A 15,719-nucleotide genomic window follows, 5' to 3' on the forward strand; every position below is an offset into this window, starting at 1 on the left:
AGGCTGTAAAAGCTGAATTATAGTCCCCTCTTCCCTATCTCTTCCTGAGTTCCCATGCCATCCAAGGACATGAGTTACGCCTGAGCCTAGCCTGACCCCCAAGGCTGTCAAGGAGGATCGATGTTCCAGAGATAAGATCCAGAGTGCCCGCTGCCTGGCGCCTGACTTCGGCCCCCATGTCAGCAGATGCCCACTTCTTTGTTCTTTGTATAATTCTCCCTCGACCCCTCCCATATTCCCCGCGATGTATGCTTTAAAAAGAAGGCACCTCAGCCTAATAAACGAGACCTTGATAGGTTCAATCTACTTGGTCCTCCGACTCTTCTTTCTTTTACTCCCATTTCCTTCCAGGTTTGCGGTCCCCCTCGCACCCACGAATAACTGAGTCCCGCGGGACGGGATAAGTGGCGCCCGACGTGAGGGCGAGGTCCGGATCGTAATTTCTAATCGGTGGAGGTTCCAGAGAAGTTCGTCGCGACCCCAACATTTCAAAAGCAGTGAAGGACCCCTTCCGCCGCTCACGGAAGAGCGAGAAGTCCTTGGTGAGTGAGTCATCTCCACTTCAGGATATGGGTAATAAGTTATCTAAAGAGGCAGCCTTCATCAAAGGCTTAAAGGTAGCTCTCAGAGAAAGAGGAGTACGAGTTAAAAAGAAAGATTTGATAAAATTTTTTATTTTTATAGATCAGGTATGCCCGTGGTTTATTATAGATGGAGCGGACATACATCGTAAAAAATGGAGAAGGGTAGGTAGAGAATTAAATGACATTTTAGCGAGGCAGGGCCCCGAGGCGGTCCCTGCAAATGTATTTACTTATTGGAGTTTGATCCGTGATTTGGTAGAAAATGCGGTTGATGATCCAGAAAAACAGCAACTTTTGTCAGTGGCAGAATATTGCCTCCGTCCCTTTTCTCGGGAAGCTGTAGAGGGCTCCCTCCCTAATCCTCCAAGAGCTGCAGAAGGGCCTAAAATTCCACAGGCTACTCTTTATCCGCAGGTTCCAATAGGCACCTTACCTGCGCAGCCTATGCAGCCTGCCCCTGCTAACCCGCCACTAATCAATCCAGTCTTTAAAAAATCTTTGGCAGAGGGCCTTTTAGTTTCTGGAGATTCAGAAACTGTAGAGCAAGAGGTAGTCCGGCCCCGTAAACCAGAGCGGCTGCGCGGCGCCTCAGCTCCTCCTCCTAATCCCCCTCCCTACTTGCCGCGGATCTGCACTCCCGCGCCTTGGCCTCAGGCTCTACCAGTTCCCACTCTCATTGATGCTAAAGACAAGCTCGCATCTCAAGTAGCTGGATTACAAGAAGTGTTAGAGTTACAACAACAGTACGCTCGCCTGTCCACAGATCTCGCGTCACTCCAAAATTCTTTAAAAGAGACTATTCTTGCCCCTCCCTTAGCCGCAGCCTCGGGCGGCGTAAAGAAAAAAGCTTCGCGAACAGTAAAAAACAAAGCGTTAGCTTGTCCTGTAATCACCCGCTCTACAGGAGCTGCTAGCTGTGACCCGCCCACCTCTACAGAAGAGGAACAGCCCTCAACCGTCCGTGCTAGATCTGCTTCTGTAGAAATAGGGCCTTTAAGAGCGCCCCAGGCCGATCTTTCAGACACTAACAGCGAGGGCAGAACAGGTTCTGAGAGTGACAATGAAATAGCACATGAGCCAGGGGAACAGTTGACTGTTCCTATCAGACAGACAGAGTTTCGTAAGCTGCGTTTTAAAGACCTAAAAGAGCTTAACTCAGCGGTTAGAACCTATGGTCCGTCTGCCCCCTATACGCTTTCGCTCCTAGAAGCCCTCCCAGGAGGCGGACATATGCTCCCAAGTGAGTGGATCAGAGTGATTCAGACAGTGTTAACTCGCGGACAGTTCCTTTCTTGGAAAGCCGATTTTCTCGACCGTTGCCAGACAATTGCTACAACTAATCAAAGGAACCCTCGAACGCCATCTGCTGGCTGGACCTTTGAAAAACTTTCTGGTCAAGGAAAATACGCGGCGGAGGCCAGACAAAAGCACTTTCCAACCGGTCTGTTGGCACAAACTGCCAACGCGGCCTTGGGCGCCTGGCGTGCCATTCCTATGAAAGGTTCTGTTATTACCCCTTTAACAAAAATTATTCAAGGAGCACAAGAGGACTATAGTGAATTTGTAAGTCGTTTGCTTGAGGCTGCAGAGAGGACCTTAGGTCATGAGGATGCAGACAATAAACTCGTAAAACAATTGGCTTTTGAGAATGCTAATTCCGCTTGTAAGGCAGTCTTGCGCGGTAAGATCAGAGACAAAGACCTTAATGAAATGATTCATCTTTGTCGTGATGTTGATATGTTTACTCATAAGATGTCCCAAACAGTTAATCTTGCAATAGGCGCGGCTCTTCGACAAGCAGGCCCCCAGAAAAATTGTTTTAAGTGCGGCCAACCTGGACACTTTGCACGACAGTGTCCCGCTGTGCCCTCTCTTAACAGTGCTTCAACACAACCTACTGACCATTCTTTCCGGCCTACACGGCCCAATTCTCTTTGCTCACGCTGTAAAAAAGGTATGCATTGGACGAACACTTGCAGAGCTCAGACAGATGTGTTTGGAAATCCCCTGCCTCCTATTCAGGGAAACGAGTATGGGGGACAGCCCCGAGTCCCCAAAACCATCTCATTTCTCCCGGCCACGGGGCACAGCCGGCAGACAAATCAGCCTCTGGTCTCTCCAGAGCCACCACAGGCAGCGCAGGCCTGGACTTGTGTTCCTCCGCCAGCACAATTTTAACACCAGAGGATGGTGTCTACATCCTCCCCACGGGGGTCTATGGGCCTCCTCCACCCAATACTTATTTTTTAATATTAGGGCGTGCTTCCGCCACTTTAAAAGGACTTAATGTCCATCCCTCATTAGTAGACAATGATTATACTGGAGAAATTAAAATTTTAGTTAGTGCCTCTCAAGGGCCAATATCCATAAACAAAGGACAACGTTTGGCACAAGCCTTGCCTCTACCTTTAAATACCTCCTATCCAGCTAGGGGCAAACGTCGTGGCTCTTCACAGCCAGGGTCATCAGACCTTTATTGGGTACAAGCAATTACCAAAGACCGCCCGACACTCTGCCTTAAGATAAATGGCAAACGTTTTGAGGGCCTTTTAGACTCAGGTGCAGATTCTACTGTAATTTCACAAAGTGCCTGGCCTGCTGCTTGGCCGTTAAAGGCCTCTTTAACTCATTTACAGGGAATTGGACAATCAAAAAATACTCTTCAGAGTTCACAGTTGTTAACCTGGGAAGATGATGAGGGAAACTCTGGTTCTGTTCAGCCTTATGTCGTCCCTGATTTGCCTGTTAATTTATGGGGGAGAGACATTCTCTCTCAAATGAGGGTCATTATGTGCAGTCCTAATGAAGTCATCACTCAACAAATGCTCGCCCAGGGTTATCTCCCTGGACAGGGACTGGGCAAATATAGCCAAGGAAGGCCCACCCCAATAGAGGCCATACCTAAGATAGATCGTACAGGTTTAGGTTACAACTCCCATTTTTCATAAGGACCATTGCTCTCCCTGCACGTCAGGCAGATAAGATTACTTGGAAAGATGATACCCCTGTCTGGCTTGACCAGTGGTCCCTTCCTGCAGAAAAATTGTCAGCGGCCATAGAGTTAGTGCAGGAACAATTGGCAGCTGGACACATTGAACCCTCCACTTCACCGTGGAACACTCCCATCTTTGTTATTAAAAAGCGAAATGGTAAATGGAGATTGTTACAAGATCTTAGAGCAGTTAATAAGACCATGGTCCCCATGGGGGCCCTACAACCTGGGATTCCCTCTCCAGTGGCTATTCCCAGGGGATATGTTAAGTTAATGATTGATCTAAAAGATTGTTTCTTTTCCATTCCTCTCCATCCTAAAGATTGTAAACGCTTTGCGTTTACCCTTCCGATGATTAATTGTATAGGTCCTTCTCCTCGCTTCCAATGGAAGGTTCTTCCTCAAGGCATGGCTAACAGTCCTACTCTTTGCCAGAGATATGTGGCACAAGTTATTGATCCATTCAGAATGTCTTACCCTGATCTGTATGTGGTCCATTACATGGATGACATTTTGGTTGCTGGACCTGATCAAGACCAATTATATAGTGCTAGTCAAGAGCTTATTAATGCCCTTCAAAATCAAGGACTCCAGGTTTCTCCAGAAAAGGTTCAGATCCACCCTCCTCACTTGTTTTTGGGTTTTGAGTTATTTCCTAACAAAATTCTCTCTCAAAAGGTTCAGGTGAGACAAGATTCCTTACAGACTCTTAATGATTTTCAACGTCTGTTAGGAGATATTAATTGGCTTCGTCCTTATCTGAAACTTACTACAGGAGAGTTAAAACCTTTGTTTGACATTCTAAGAGGAGACCCAGATCCTTCCTCTCCACGCATGTTAACTCAAGAGGCACGAAGGTCACTAGCTAAAGTTGAACAAGCCATCAGTGAGCAGAATATCGGGTACTTTTCCCCAGAGCTTCCACTTCAGCTCCTTGTCTTCCCTACTCCCTTTTCACCTACAGGTCTGCTGTGGCAGCTCAAACCTCTGTTTTGGGTCCACATGTCAGCTTCTTCCTCCAAAGTGCTGCCCACATATCCTCAGTTAGTTGCTAATGTTCTTCGTTTAGGCAGAGAAGCTGCTCTTAAGCTTTTTGGCAGAGATCCAGATGTTATTGTTCTCCCCTATGATGCCTCTCAGGTTCAGTGGTTACTTAAAAATAATGATGATTGGGCAGTTAATTGTATCTCTTTTCAAGGTGTGATTGATAATCATTATCCTGCTGATAAATTAGTTCAGTTTCTACATAGGACACCTGTGGTTTTCCCTAAGAGAACAAAGTCAAGCCCAATTCCTGGGGCTATGTTAGTTTTTACTGATGGGTCTTCCTCAGGTATGGCCGCGTTTTATATCAATGGAAAAGTCTCACGTTTTATGACAGACTTCTCCTCAGCACAGCTTGTTAAATTGGCAGCTATTGTTAAAGTATTTGAACAATTGCCTAAAACTTCCTTCAATTTATATACAGACAGCGCCTATGTGGCTGCCTCTGTTCCTCTTTTAGAAACTGTTCCTTATATCCGCCCTTCTACCAATGCATCTCCAATGTTTGCTAAACTTCAGAGCCTTATTCTTGCTCGTAATTTTCCATTTTTTATTGGACATATTCGTGCTCATTCTGGCCTGCCTGGACCTTTGTCTGAAGGCAATGATATAGTCGATCAGGCCACTCAGGTAATAGCTTCAGCTTTGTCTATTACTCCTCTTGCTGCTGCCCAACAGGCCCATGATTTACATCACCTTAATGCGCATACCTTGAGACTTAAATTTTCCATCACTCGTGAACAGGCTAGACAAATTGTCCGGCAGTGTAAGGGCTGCCTGACCCTTTTGCCAGAGCCACATGTGGGAGTCAACCCCCGAGGACTAATTCCTGGTGAACTATGGCAGATGGATGTTACCCATTACACTCCCTTTAAAAAGTTAAAATATATTCATGTCTCTGTTGATACCTCTAGTGGATTTATCTGTGCATCTTTACAAACGGGAGAGGCCACTAAACATGTTATCAGCCATGTCCTCTCCTGCTTGGCAGCTGTGCCACAGCCTAAAATCCTCAAGACAGACAATGGCCCAGGATATACTAGTGCCAGCTTTAAACAGTTTTGTGCTCAAATGGGCATTAAACACATTACTGGGATTCCCTATAATCCCCAAGGTCAAGGTATTGTAGAAAGAACTCATCAAACTCTTAAAAACATGCTTTTCAAATTACAGTCTGGAAGAGAAATTCTATATCCTCAGTCTGGTAACTCCAAGATGCTTTTAAATCATGCATTATTTGTTCTAAACTTTCTAACCTACGACAATGCAGGCAAGTCTGCTGCAGATCGCCTCTGGCATCCTTCTACTGCTAATAACTATGCACAAGCTATGTGGAGAGACCCCTTGTCCAACAAATGGCAGGGTCCAGATCCAGTCCTTATATGGGGCAAAGGACACGCTTGCATCTATGATTCAAAAGCACAAAATGCTAGATGGCTCCCTGAGCGCCTGATTAAACCTTATAACTGTCCAGGGAGAAAAAACCCTGAGGAAATTTCTAAATGTGCTTCTTTACAGGAGAATGAAAGCGCCAAAAAAGAAGTCACTTCTGATCATCAAGATTTGGCTGTGTCTTTGCCTGATGAGAAGCATATCGCCAGTGGTAGGCCAAGTTAAGAAAAATCCTTATCGACTTTATAATTACACCTGGCTGATCATCAACGAGGCAGGTGACATAGCTAATGCCACCTCCAAGATTGAAGGCTCTATTCCATGGCCCATCCTGAGAGTCGATCTTTGTAAATTAGTCTTAGGAGGTCATAATGACTGGGGAACTCACTTAGAGTTCCTGCCACAAGAACAAGCTATTGACGATCCTAGACAAGTTGCCTATACCACTCCTGGATGTGCTAGTTTAAGTCGCAGAAAAACTCTTGCCAGTGTTTTAAAAAGATGGGGCATATACATTTGTCCTGGCCCCAGTCACAGGAGTCGCACTCTTAATTATAAATGTGGTTTCGCCCCTGATTATTTTTGTGCTTCCTGGGGCTGTGAGACCACGGGAGACACCTATTGGAAACCCACTTCTGATTGGGACCTAATAAAGGTCCGGAGCAGGCCAGATTATGCTGCCTGTGCTAGTTCCAACCAGACTTCCAAAGGATGGTGCAACACCTTAGAGATCTCCTTTACTGACGCAGGAAGGAAATTTAATTGGGAATATACACGAGGAGCTGAGTGGGGTTTACGTATCTATAAAAATGAAAAAGATTTTGGAGTAACTTTCAAAATCCAGTTACTTAAAAACACCCCATCTTTAGGGTCGGCTGCTATAGGCCCCAATCTCTTTTTACATTCCTCATTTCCTAAAAAGCCGAGTATTCCACAGACTGTTACCTTAGGCCTACCCGGGACTACTATATTCCAGCCTACTTTACCTGCTGGATCTCCCTCCTCCACAGAATTAATTTTATCCTTAGTTAATGCATCAATTGCTACTATACATGCAGCTAATGCTACTCAATATGAAGAATGTTGGGTGTGCTTTTCTCCTCAACCTCCCTTTTACGAAGGGGTGGCAACATTCGGATCAGTCGTTACAATTAATGATTCCAGCAAACTTGGATGGCACCCCGAGAGCCATGATGGGCTCACTTTAAGTCAGGTGTCTGGCATAGGCTTATGCCTTTTGGGGCCTTCCATGCTTCCTCCTCAGGCCTTATTAGAGGTTTGCAATCAGACTATTATAGTAGAGGCCACCTCTAGATATCTAGGAGCACCTAATGGCACTTATTTAGCATGTTCTACTGGACTTACTACATATATAGTTACTCAGACATTTTTAGATGACAGAGATTATTGTGTTGTAGTTCAGCTTCTCCCGAAGCTGACAGTACACCATGCAGAAGACCTCCTCCAGTTCTGGAAGAGTGACACAGATCTACCCCGTAATAAGAGAGAGCCTATTTCTGCAGTAACCTTAGCAGTGATCCTAGGCTTGGGAGTTGCAGGCACAGGAACAGGCATTGCATCGCTAGTCACTTCCCAGCAACAATATACTCAGCTTCACCTTGCTGTGGACAGGGATATTCAAGAGCTACAGAGAGGTTTAAAAAATTTAAAAGATTCCTTGGTCTCTCTGTCTGAAGTAGTATTACAAAACAGGCGAGGTCTTGATTTAGTGTTCCTTAAAGAAGGAGGGTTATGTGCAGCCCTCAAAGAAGAATGTTGTTTCTACTCCGACAAGACTGGCTTAGTTCAAGATAGTATAGATAAAGTTAGAGCTAGTCTAGAAGAAAGAAAACGCAACAGAGAAAAACAAGAATCTTGGTATAAAAATTGGTTTTCTACTTCTCCTTGGGTCACTACCTTGCTTCCCACACTCTTGGGACCTTTCTTGGGTATTCTACTGCTTTTGTCTTTTGGCCCCTGGGCCTTTAAAAGATTAACCAGTTTTGTTAAGTCACAGATTGAAGCTGCTTTAAGTAAGCCGGTTGCAGTCCACTACCATCAGCTGGATGTCCGGGACTCAGACGAAGAAGATCCCCCTCCCACCGAGACAGAAACAGCAACTCGTCTCCAGTTTTCCACCCTTGCTGCCAAAGCAGAGTCCCCCTGGTTCCTCAGGCTTTGGAGACAATAGGGACAAAGAGGGGTGACCTCCAGCTCTTGTTATAGCTTAAGAGCCACAGATTGTGGTATTACAATTGGCATTCTTACAGAGGCCTTACTAAGTCTGAGGTTGACAATTCTCCTACGGGAGCTGCACAAAACTCAGAATTGTGCATGCTGGTTCATGATAAATACAAATCCAGTATGGGCCCAGCATGGGTGCAAACTAAGTATTGCAGGGGAAGGTCCAAATAGACTGTTTCTGAGTTCCCTGAGAGACAAACCCGGTTAGGAAGAGGTTGGTATCTAATTTCAGTTACAATTAATAATTTTTTCAAAGGCTCTGCCTCACCTCCCCAAAAGATACCGAGAGCCACAAGTGTGGGTCTGTGACAGCACCCTTGGGAGGAATCGGGTCAATGTCCCCCCCAGCCATGGTAATGCCCGCTCATCTAAAGATGAAAAAGATTAGTTGATCACCTCAGTTAAGTGTGGCCTTATTTAATTTAATTCAGAAGGGGGAGATGTCAGAGACCATCCCGTGAGAAAGTGAGCCCTTCACAATCTCCCTAGCAGGCCAAATGGCCTTGTACTGAGAGCTGGTTGTCACCCCCCTTTCCTCCCTATTCCTTTCCTGGCACCTGAGGCTGTAAAAGCTGAATTATAGTCCCCTCTTCCCTATCTCTTCCTGAGTTCCCATGCCATCCAAGGACATGAGTTACGCCTGAGCCTAGCCTGACCCCCAAGGCTGTCAAGGAGGATCGATGTTCCAGAGATAAGATCCAGAGTGCCCGCTGCCTGGCGCCTGACTTCGGCCCCCATGTCAGCAGATGCCCACTTCTTTGTTCTTTGTATAATTCTCCCTCGACCCCTCCCATATTCCCCGCGATGTATGCTTTAAAAAGAAGGCACCTCAGCCTAATAAACGAGACCTTGATAGGTTCAATCTACTTGGTCCTCCGACTCTTCTTTCTTTTACTCCCATTTCCTTCCAGGTTTGCGGTCCCCCTCGCACCCACGAATAACTGAGTCCCGCGGGACGGGATAAGACTCACTGCCAGCAACTCAGGGTGGTGCCACCTTCTGAGAAGAGGGAACTTTAGAGCAGAGACGGGAGTGCGGGAGTGCAGCTCTCACAGCTGGCTGCAACCGGCACTTATCTTAAAGTGAAAGCAGTTTTTCTGTTAACAAGAGACAGGGACAGGGGAATGAGAAGCTGCCTGGGAACCTGCAGCGTTCTTGGCCGGCTACTCGCACAGCCTCCTCTTCTTTTTGCTTCAGCAGCCACAACATTCAGGCCACTGACTTCTCAGGGACCACCCCTCTTTTGCTCCGGATTTTTAAGCTCATTTTTCTCTAGGCTCCAGGTCCATGGGCGGGACCACTGTGACCCGCTGGCTGCTCTCTGGAGTTGGAGTGGGAGGCAGGGCAGCTGAGGATCTGAAAGGAAGTGGTCAGCATAGGGATCTGACAGGATTTTTAGGCTTATTTCAGAAGGCATAACTTAAAAACAGTCGTCAGTCATCAGTCCAAGTCCGAACACAAAGAGACAAAAAAGACACACACAGAAACCGTTTTTCAGGCAACCACTATAGAATCACAGTACCACAGAAATGACAAACACAAGCAAGACCAATACAGGGCATCTTACATGCGATTTCCAGAGAAGCTTACTGTCACTATGACCAACTCAAATGGACCTGTCTCCATGGGAAGGTCCCAGAACCTGAGACCGGCCTAAAACCAAACCAAGATAATCAGTCAACTCCTTGGGACCAAGACCAGACCTGAAACCAGACAAACCAAAAACAAAACAGAATCAGAAGGTGGTCCAATGGAGGACACACAAGTGAACAAGACACACAGACACACAGACATACAGACAGGGAGGGATCCCACTTTATCTCCGACGTACAGTGTCTGTGTCTCATGACAAAAACCACAAACAAAAACAAGATAGCAACAGAGAAAAAGAAGCCTGACGGGGTCGGATTCCACATCGACTCCCTTTCTCCTGAAAAACAATTTGCCTGAGGCGGCGATTAGTGACAAGTCAAAAGCACCCTCAGGTGGCCAGCCCACTCCAAACGTTGGCCACTCGGAGGCGCAAAAGGTCTGCCACGGACCCTTTCTGACCTCCACTGACTGGTTGTGGGCTCTGACCCGCACCTCCTTCCAATGCTCCAGAGTCAGAGAAAGGGGAGTGGACACAGATTGTCCCATTTCTAGAAAAACAGTAGTCACAACAAGAGCGGACACGAGACTAAGACAAAAAAGAAACCAGAAGAATCAGATGGCCTCTCTAAGGCCGGCCGATTGAGACCCTCTGCACGAGGTGGGACTCGAACCCACGATCCCGTGACCAGACGCGAGGTGGGACTCGAACCCACGGTCTCGCAACAAGGTGCGAGGTGGGACTCAAACCCACGATCTCGCAACAAAACGCGAGGTGGGACTCGAACCCACGATCTCGCAACTGGGCACGAGGTGGGACTCTAACCCACGATCTCGCAACCCCAAATGGTCTCTTGGCCTTTAAAGGGGTCCACCAGGCGTCCCTGATCCTCCCCTGTTCCTCCTGGGACGTCTCCCAGGGTGAACGGACGGTGGACACCTGGACACGTCTATCCTTATCCACCCCGCACTCCCTCTCGGAGCACGGTCTCACTGAGCGTCCGCAAAACTGAAACTGCGATCGCACCAAACTTAGAAACAGAACACAGACATCAGAACACAGACATCAGACCAAAACAGAACAAAGAATCTTACCTCTAAGTGGGTCTAGGACCTCTGGGTGGTCGCGCTGTTTCCCGGCCAACGCACCAAATGAAAGATTTTCGAATTCCCGGCCAATGCACCAAATAAAAGACCCCCGAAGTGAGACCCTTACTCAGACACTCAAGTCCCGGGACAGCCGCGTACCCAAGAAGACACTGAGACCATACATAAAATGTAGAAGGTAAGATTTAATAAGGCAGCAACATGAAAGCACACAGACCAGAGCTCTGGGGTCGAAATAAAGCAGCAACATGGAAGCACACAGAGCTCTGGGGTCGAAACTCATACACCTTAGCACAGGGTAGAGGAGTCTCGACAGTCAGCCAAAATTTTTCACAGGCTTATATAGTAAAACTCAAAGGGGGAGAACTGGGCAGGAAAAGTACAAGTTTACATCACTAGGGAGTTCTGCCAAAGGAATCTACGTAACTAAGGAGTCATGTCCTATCAAGGAATCTACGTAACTAAGGAGTCATGTCCTATCAAGGAACCTACGTAACTAAGGAGTACCTGGTTCATTTTGAGGTTGTTCCAGGAGGCCTTTATCTCAAAAATGTTCTTGGAACAGTTTTTAGTTGGGAGGGTTCGAACTTTAGGGTGAGGAGTTTTGGGGTGAAAAGTTTAGGAGTGTTCTGGGAACAATCTCTAGATGGGAGGGGGTGGGCTCCGAGGTAAAAAATTCATGTTCTTACAAGAGGCCAGTAATTTTTCATTCTTCAGCCTAACCTGTGTGAAACCCTGGGTTTGATTCCCCAGCATCACATAAAACTGGACATGGCACTAGACATGGTGGCCAACCCCTTCAATCTCTATGAGTTCAAGGCCAGCTTGGTCTACATAGTGAGTTCCAGGTCAGCCAAGGCCACATCGTGAGCCCCTGTCTCAAAAAAAGAAAAGAAACCAACCGGATATGAGGTGTATGCTTGTGATTCCCAACACTTGGAAGGTAGAGGCAGGAGAGCCAGAAGTTCAGTCATCCTTTGCTATGAGACTACATCTCAAACAAATGAACAAGCAAATAGATGGAATTCAGAAAATCAGAAGAGAGTCTGACCACGAGGGAACAGAAATAGAAACATGGCTTCTAAAGGTGATAGGTGGGCAGGCTGAAGGGAATGGAGTATGGGGTGTTAGAGTGGTCATTTCCTCAGCTCCTACCAGCAATGTATTCCCTGTTCATCAGGAGTGAGTGTCTGGGACCTGGGAGACAGATTCTGCACTAACAAGCCTGGGTAACTCATCATTCTGTTCTTTTTGTTGTTGTTTGTTTTTGTTTTGTGTTTTGTTTTGTTTTTTCGAGGCAGGGTTCCTCTGTATATCCCTAGCTGTCCTGGAACTCACTCTGTAGACCAGGCTGGCCTCAAACTCAGAAATCTGCCTGCCTCTGCCTCCCGAGTGCTGGGATTAAAGGCGTGTGCCATCATTCTGTTTCTTGAGAAAGGCCACAGTTTCAAACCTTCTCTGCAGTTTGAACTCAAGAGTCTTGAAGCCAAGCGTGAGCCTCAGCTGAATCCTAAAACCCCAAACTACCTGAGGACACAGGAGAAAAAAATAACCTCAGACTCATTTTCTCCTGTATGCTCACTCAATAATCAACAGAAGAACTAAGTGACAGATATCAGTGAGTGGCCCTCCATGTACCAAGCAAGCTAACAATTCTGAAGCAGACTCCAACCGGGTGTCTTTTAACTCAGTTGTGATACTCTTAAAGGCAGTGCCAGATCCCACAGTTAAGGGCATGTCCAGATGGCAGTCCTGAGCCTCAGGTTCCTTTGTCCAGGGTTTAACCACCTATCGAAGGGTTTTCCCAAACCCCTCCTCAGAACTCAGGAGTATCATTAAGGTACTGCGGTTTACCATAAAGGATGTCACACAGGATGCTGATGGACAGCAGATGAAGAGGTTCGTGGGGGAAAACTTAGGGGAAAGACACACAGCTACCAACCCTCTCCAGGTGTACCAGCTTCCAGGAACCTCTGTGTGATCAGCTGTCCAGATGTTCCCTGCACCTTGTTCTTCGGGGCATTTGTTACATCAGTATGATGGATGAACTAATTACTTGGCCAACTCTCCTTTAGCTGCTGTCCCCTGGAGGAAGGGCATGGAGCCAAAGGATCCGACGGATGAGTTCTGTCTTGGTCCCTCCCTAACCAGACGCTTCTTTCTGCCGTTTCTGAGACCTAGAGTTGTATGCAGGAAGCCAAATAGATGTTTTACAACATCGCTGTTAGGTTTTAAGAAGGGAGAGGAGCCAGGGTTCAAGAGAGAGGTGCTGAGTCAAATTGTCTTCAGGCAAGAGGTTTGATAATGCTGAAGCAATCAGTATAGCAGCGTCTGAAATAAGGCTCTTCAGTGTTGCCAATGCAAGGGGCTATTCTTCTTGTATGTGTATGTGTGTGGTGTTTGTTTGATGAGACAGGGTGCCCCTGTGTAGCCCTGGCTAGCCTGGAACTCACTATATAGACCAGTATGGCCTTCAACTCACAGAGATCTACCTGCCTCTACCTCCTAATGTAAAAGTGTCAGCCATCACCCGACAAGGCATCTCCCCTTAAGGTTTCTGAGGGAAAGTGAGATCTTGCATTTGGGGGAAACAGGCTGCGTTACCATGTGACTGTACCCCATAATAGAAGATGAAAAGAGGGTCATATGTGACTTGGGCAACATGGTAGGCGTCATTCTTTTTCTGGGTAAGGGGTGTGGGGTTTGATTAATGTGTGATCCAGGCTATGTCAGCTGCCTTTGACTTGAAGGCAGCAAAGGCATTCAGTGTGCTTCCACCCTACTGAAAGCCCTCTCTGATTAGAGCCTGCTACTTAGCCTGTGTTCTTCAATAATCACAGCCCCCACAGGCACGCATTCCTCTTGGAATCCGTTAGGCACAAGGATTAGATTAGTCAATTTAGTCCAGACAGAGAGATATTGCTCAAGACCATAAATCATTTTAGTATCGTTAAAAATATATCCTGGTAAGAAATAGTTTATTCAACATTATTTCAGACTTCCTGGTGGCTAAGGCCTATAATTCTAGATATTCGGGAAGCTAAGACAAGAGGTTCATGAATTCAAGGTCAGCCTGGGCTACAGAATGAGTTCAAGTCCTGTCAAGGCAACTGATAAAAAAAAAAAAACTGTCTGGAAATAGTTAAAAGAGATCTGAGGATGTAATGTGGAAGTAGAGTACTTGTCTATCATGTGCAAGGTCCTAAGTTCGACCCCCAGTACTAAAGAAAAGAGTGCTGATATAGAAGAAAGAACTGTGCTCAACTCTGAATACAGCAATGGCAACTGAATAAAACAGAGTAAGAAAGATAATGAGGAAGATGATGGGTGAAAACCACCCACCCAGAGCCTCGGTTCGCAACCTGAGTCTAAACCTCTCTGGGGATCGAATGACCCCTTCAGAGGAGTCGCCTAAGACCATCGGAAAACACAGATATTTACATTATGATTCATAACTAGAAAAATTTCAGTTGTAAAGTAACAATGAAATAATTTTATAGGTGGGGGTCACCACAACATGAAGTACTGTATTAAAGGGTTGCAGCCTTAGGAAGGTTGAAAACAACTTCCTTAGAGGAAATACCAACAGTAAGGAGATTCGTGTTAACATAATGGAATATTTGCTAACGGCGGGCAAGGGGGGTTAGGAGCTTAGGCAGTATCAGACAGTGGGAGGTTGCTAAACTGACTTGACAGGACTCTTACTAAACCTGGGTCAAGATCAAAGCCCTGATAAGTAAACAGGCCCAGAGGGACCTAGCTGAAATTTTGATCAGGAAAAAAGTCTTGGGAAGAAAGAAGTCCTTCTCCTTCCGACTCTGCTGCTTGGCTCAACTATGAGAGAGAGAGAGAGAGAGAGAGAGAGAGAGAGAGAGAGAGAGAGAGAGAGAGAGAGAGAGAGAGAGAGAGAGAGAGAGAGAAAGAGAGAGAGAAAAAGAGAGAGAGAGAGAGAGAGAGAGAGACCTGCTTCCCTCTGCCAGCCCCTTCTGACTGCAGACTTCAGATTTGGCCTCTCAACCAGCAGACACATTTCTGACTCAGTCTAATTCCTGATGAGGGGGTCAGAGAAGCGTGCTTCTCAGAAGGGGAGCCCCATCCCTGAGAGCCCATCCCTGAGAGCCCATCGGCAGCGAGAGGAACTCTTCTTTCGCTGGCACCTCTTCAGTCATCTGACAGACAGCATCCCCTGTGTGGATAGAGCTGAAGAGCAGCTGTTCTGGTTTTGTTTTGTTTTAATTTCTTTCATAACAAGCTGGACTTGGCCAGGACAGCAAACTACAGCCTGGAGAGGTTTTAGGTTGTTCTGGTTCTCATCTTTGAGACAGAGTCACACACAGCCGAGGATGTCTTTGAACTATATACAGCCTTCGTGTGCGCAGAATGCTGGGATTGCAGGTTCTTTGACAGCTTGTTTTGTTTCGTTGTGGGAGATTGTTTTTGTCTTTTTGTCTTGTTTGAGGCAGTCTCACTGTGTAGCTCATAACGCCTTCAAAGTCGTGAGCCTCTTGCCTACCACCACCCCCCCCCCCCACACACACACACACATGCTGGGATTGCGTGCAGAGGAGGAACGTCGTCGTCGTCTCTTGGGCTGGTGATCTTCCTTCTCTTACACTTCAGGAAAAGGGCGGAGCTAATCTCGTAGCTCTGGAGTCAGATTTACTATTGACTTCGTCCTCTGCTGTGATGCTTCGGTAACCTTGTGCACTGAGTTCCCATTTTCACCATGGAATAGGTAGCTTTTACATTTTTGTCTATTTTTCAAA

The 15,719-nt window shown here is 46.6% G+C and overlaps 1 protein-coding gene across 14 annotated transcripts in view; it reads left to right on the forward strand.

Moving 5' to 3' along the window:
- Positions 1 to 15,719, forward strand: part of a (nonagouti) — a 100,414-nt gene that overhangs the window by 67,384 nt on the left and 17,311 nt on the right. For 10 of the 14 annotated variants that reach the window (XM_017319110.2, XM_030251859.1, XM_030251860.1 and 7 more), the window contains one exon: positions 352 to 8,482. The exons of 1 other annotated variant lie outside the window; for it this stretch is intronic. In XM_017319110.2, the coding sequence (XP_017174599.2) occupies positions 3,778 to 6,237 (2,460 nt within the window). In that variant the 5' untranslated portion in view covers positions 352 to 3,777 and the 3' untranslated portion in view covers positions 6,238 to 8,482. Of the gene's footprint in view, positions 1 to 351; positions 8,483 to 11,005; positions 11,132 to 15,719 lie in introns of those variants that run through there. 3 more of the 14 variants (XM_011239690.3, XM_011239689.3, XM_011239691.2) reach the window with 3 other exon arrangements.

This window comes from Mus musculus, chromosome 2 (genome assembly GCF_000001635.26).
Source record: "Mus musculus strain C57BL/6J chromosome 2, GRCm38.p6 C57BL/6J".
Taxonomy (NCBI): domain Eukaryota; kingdom Metazoa; phylum Chordata; class Mammalia; order Rodentia; family Muridae; genus Mus; species Mus musculus.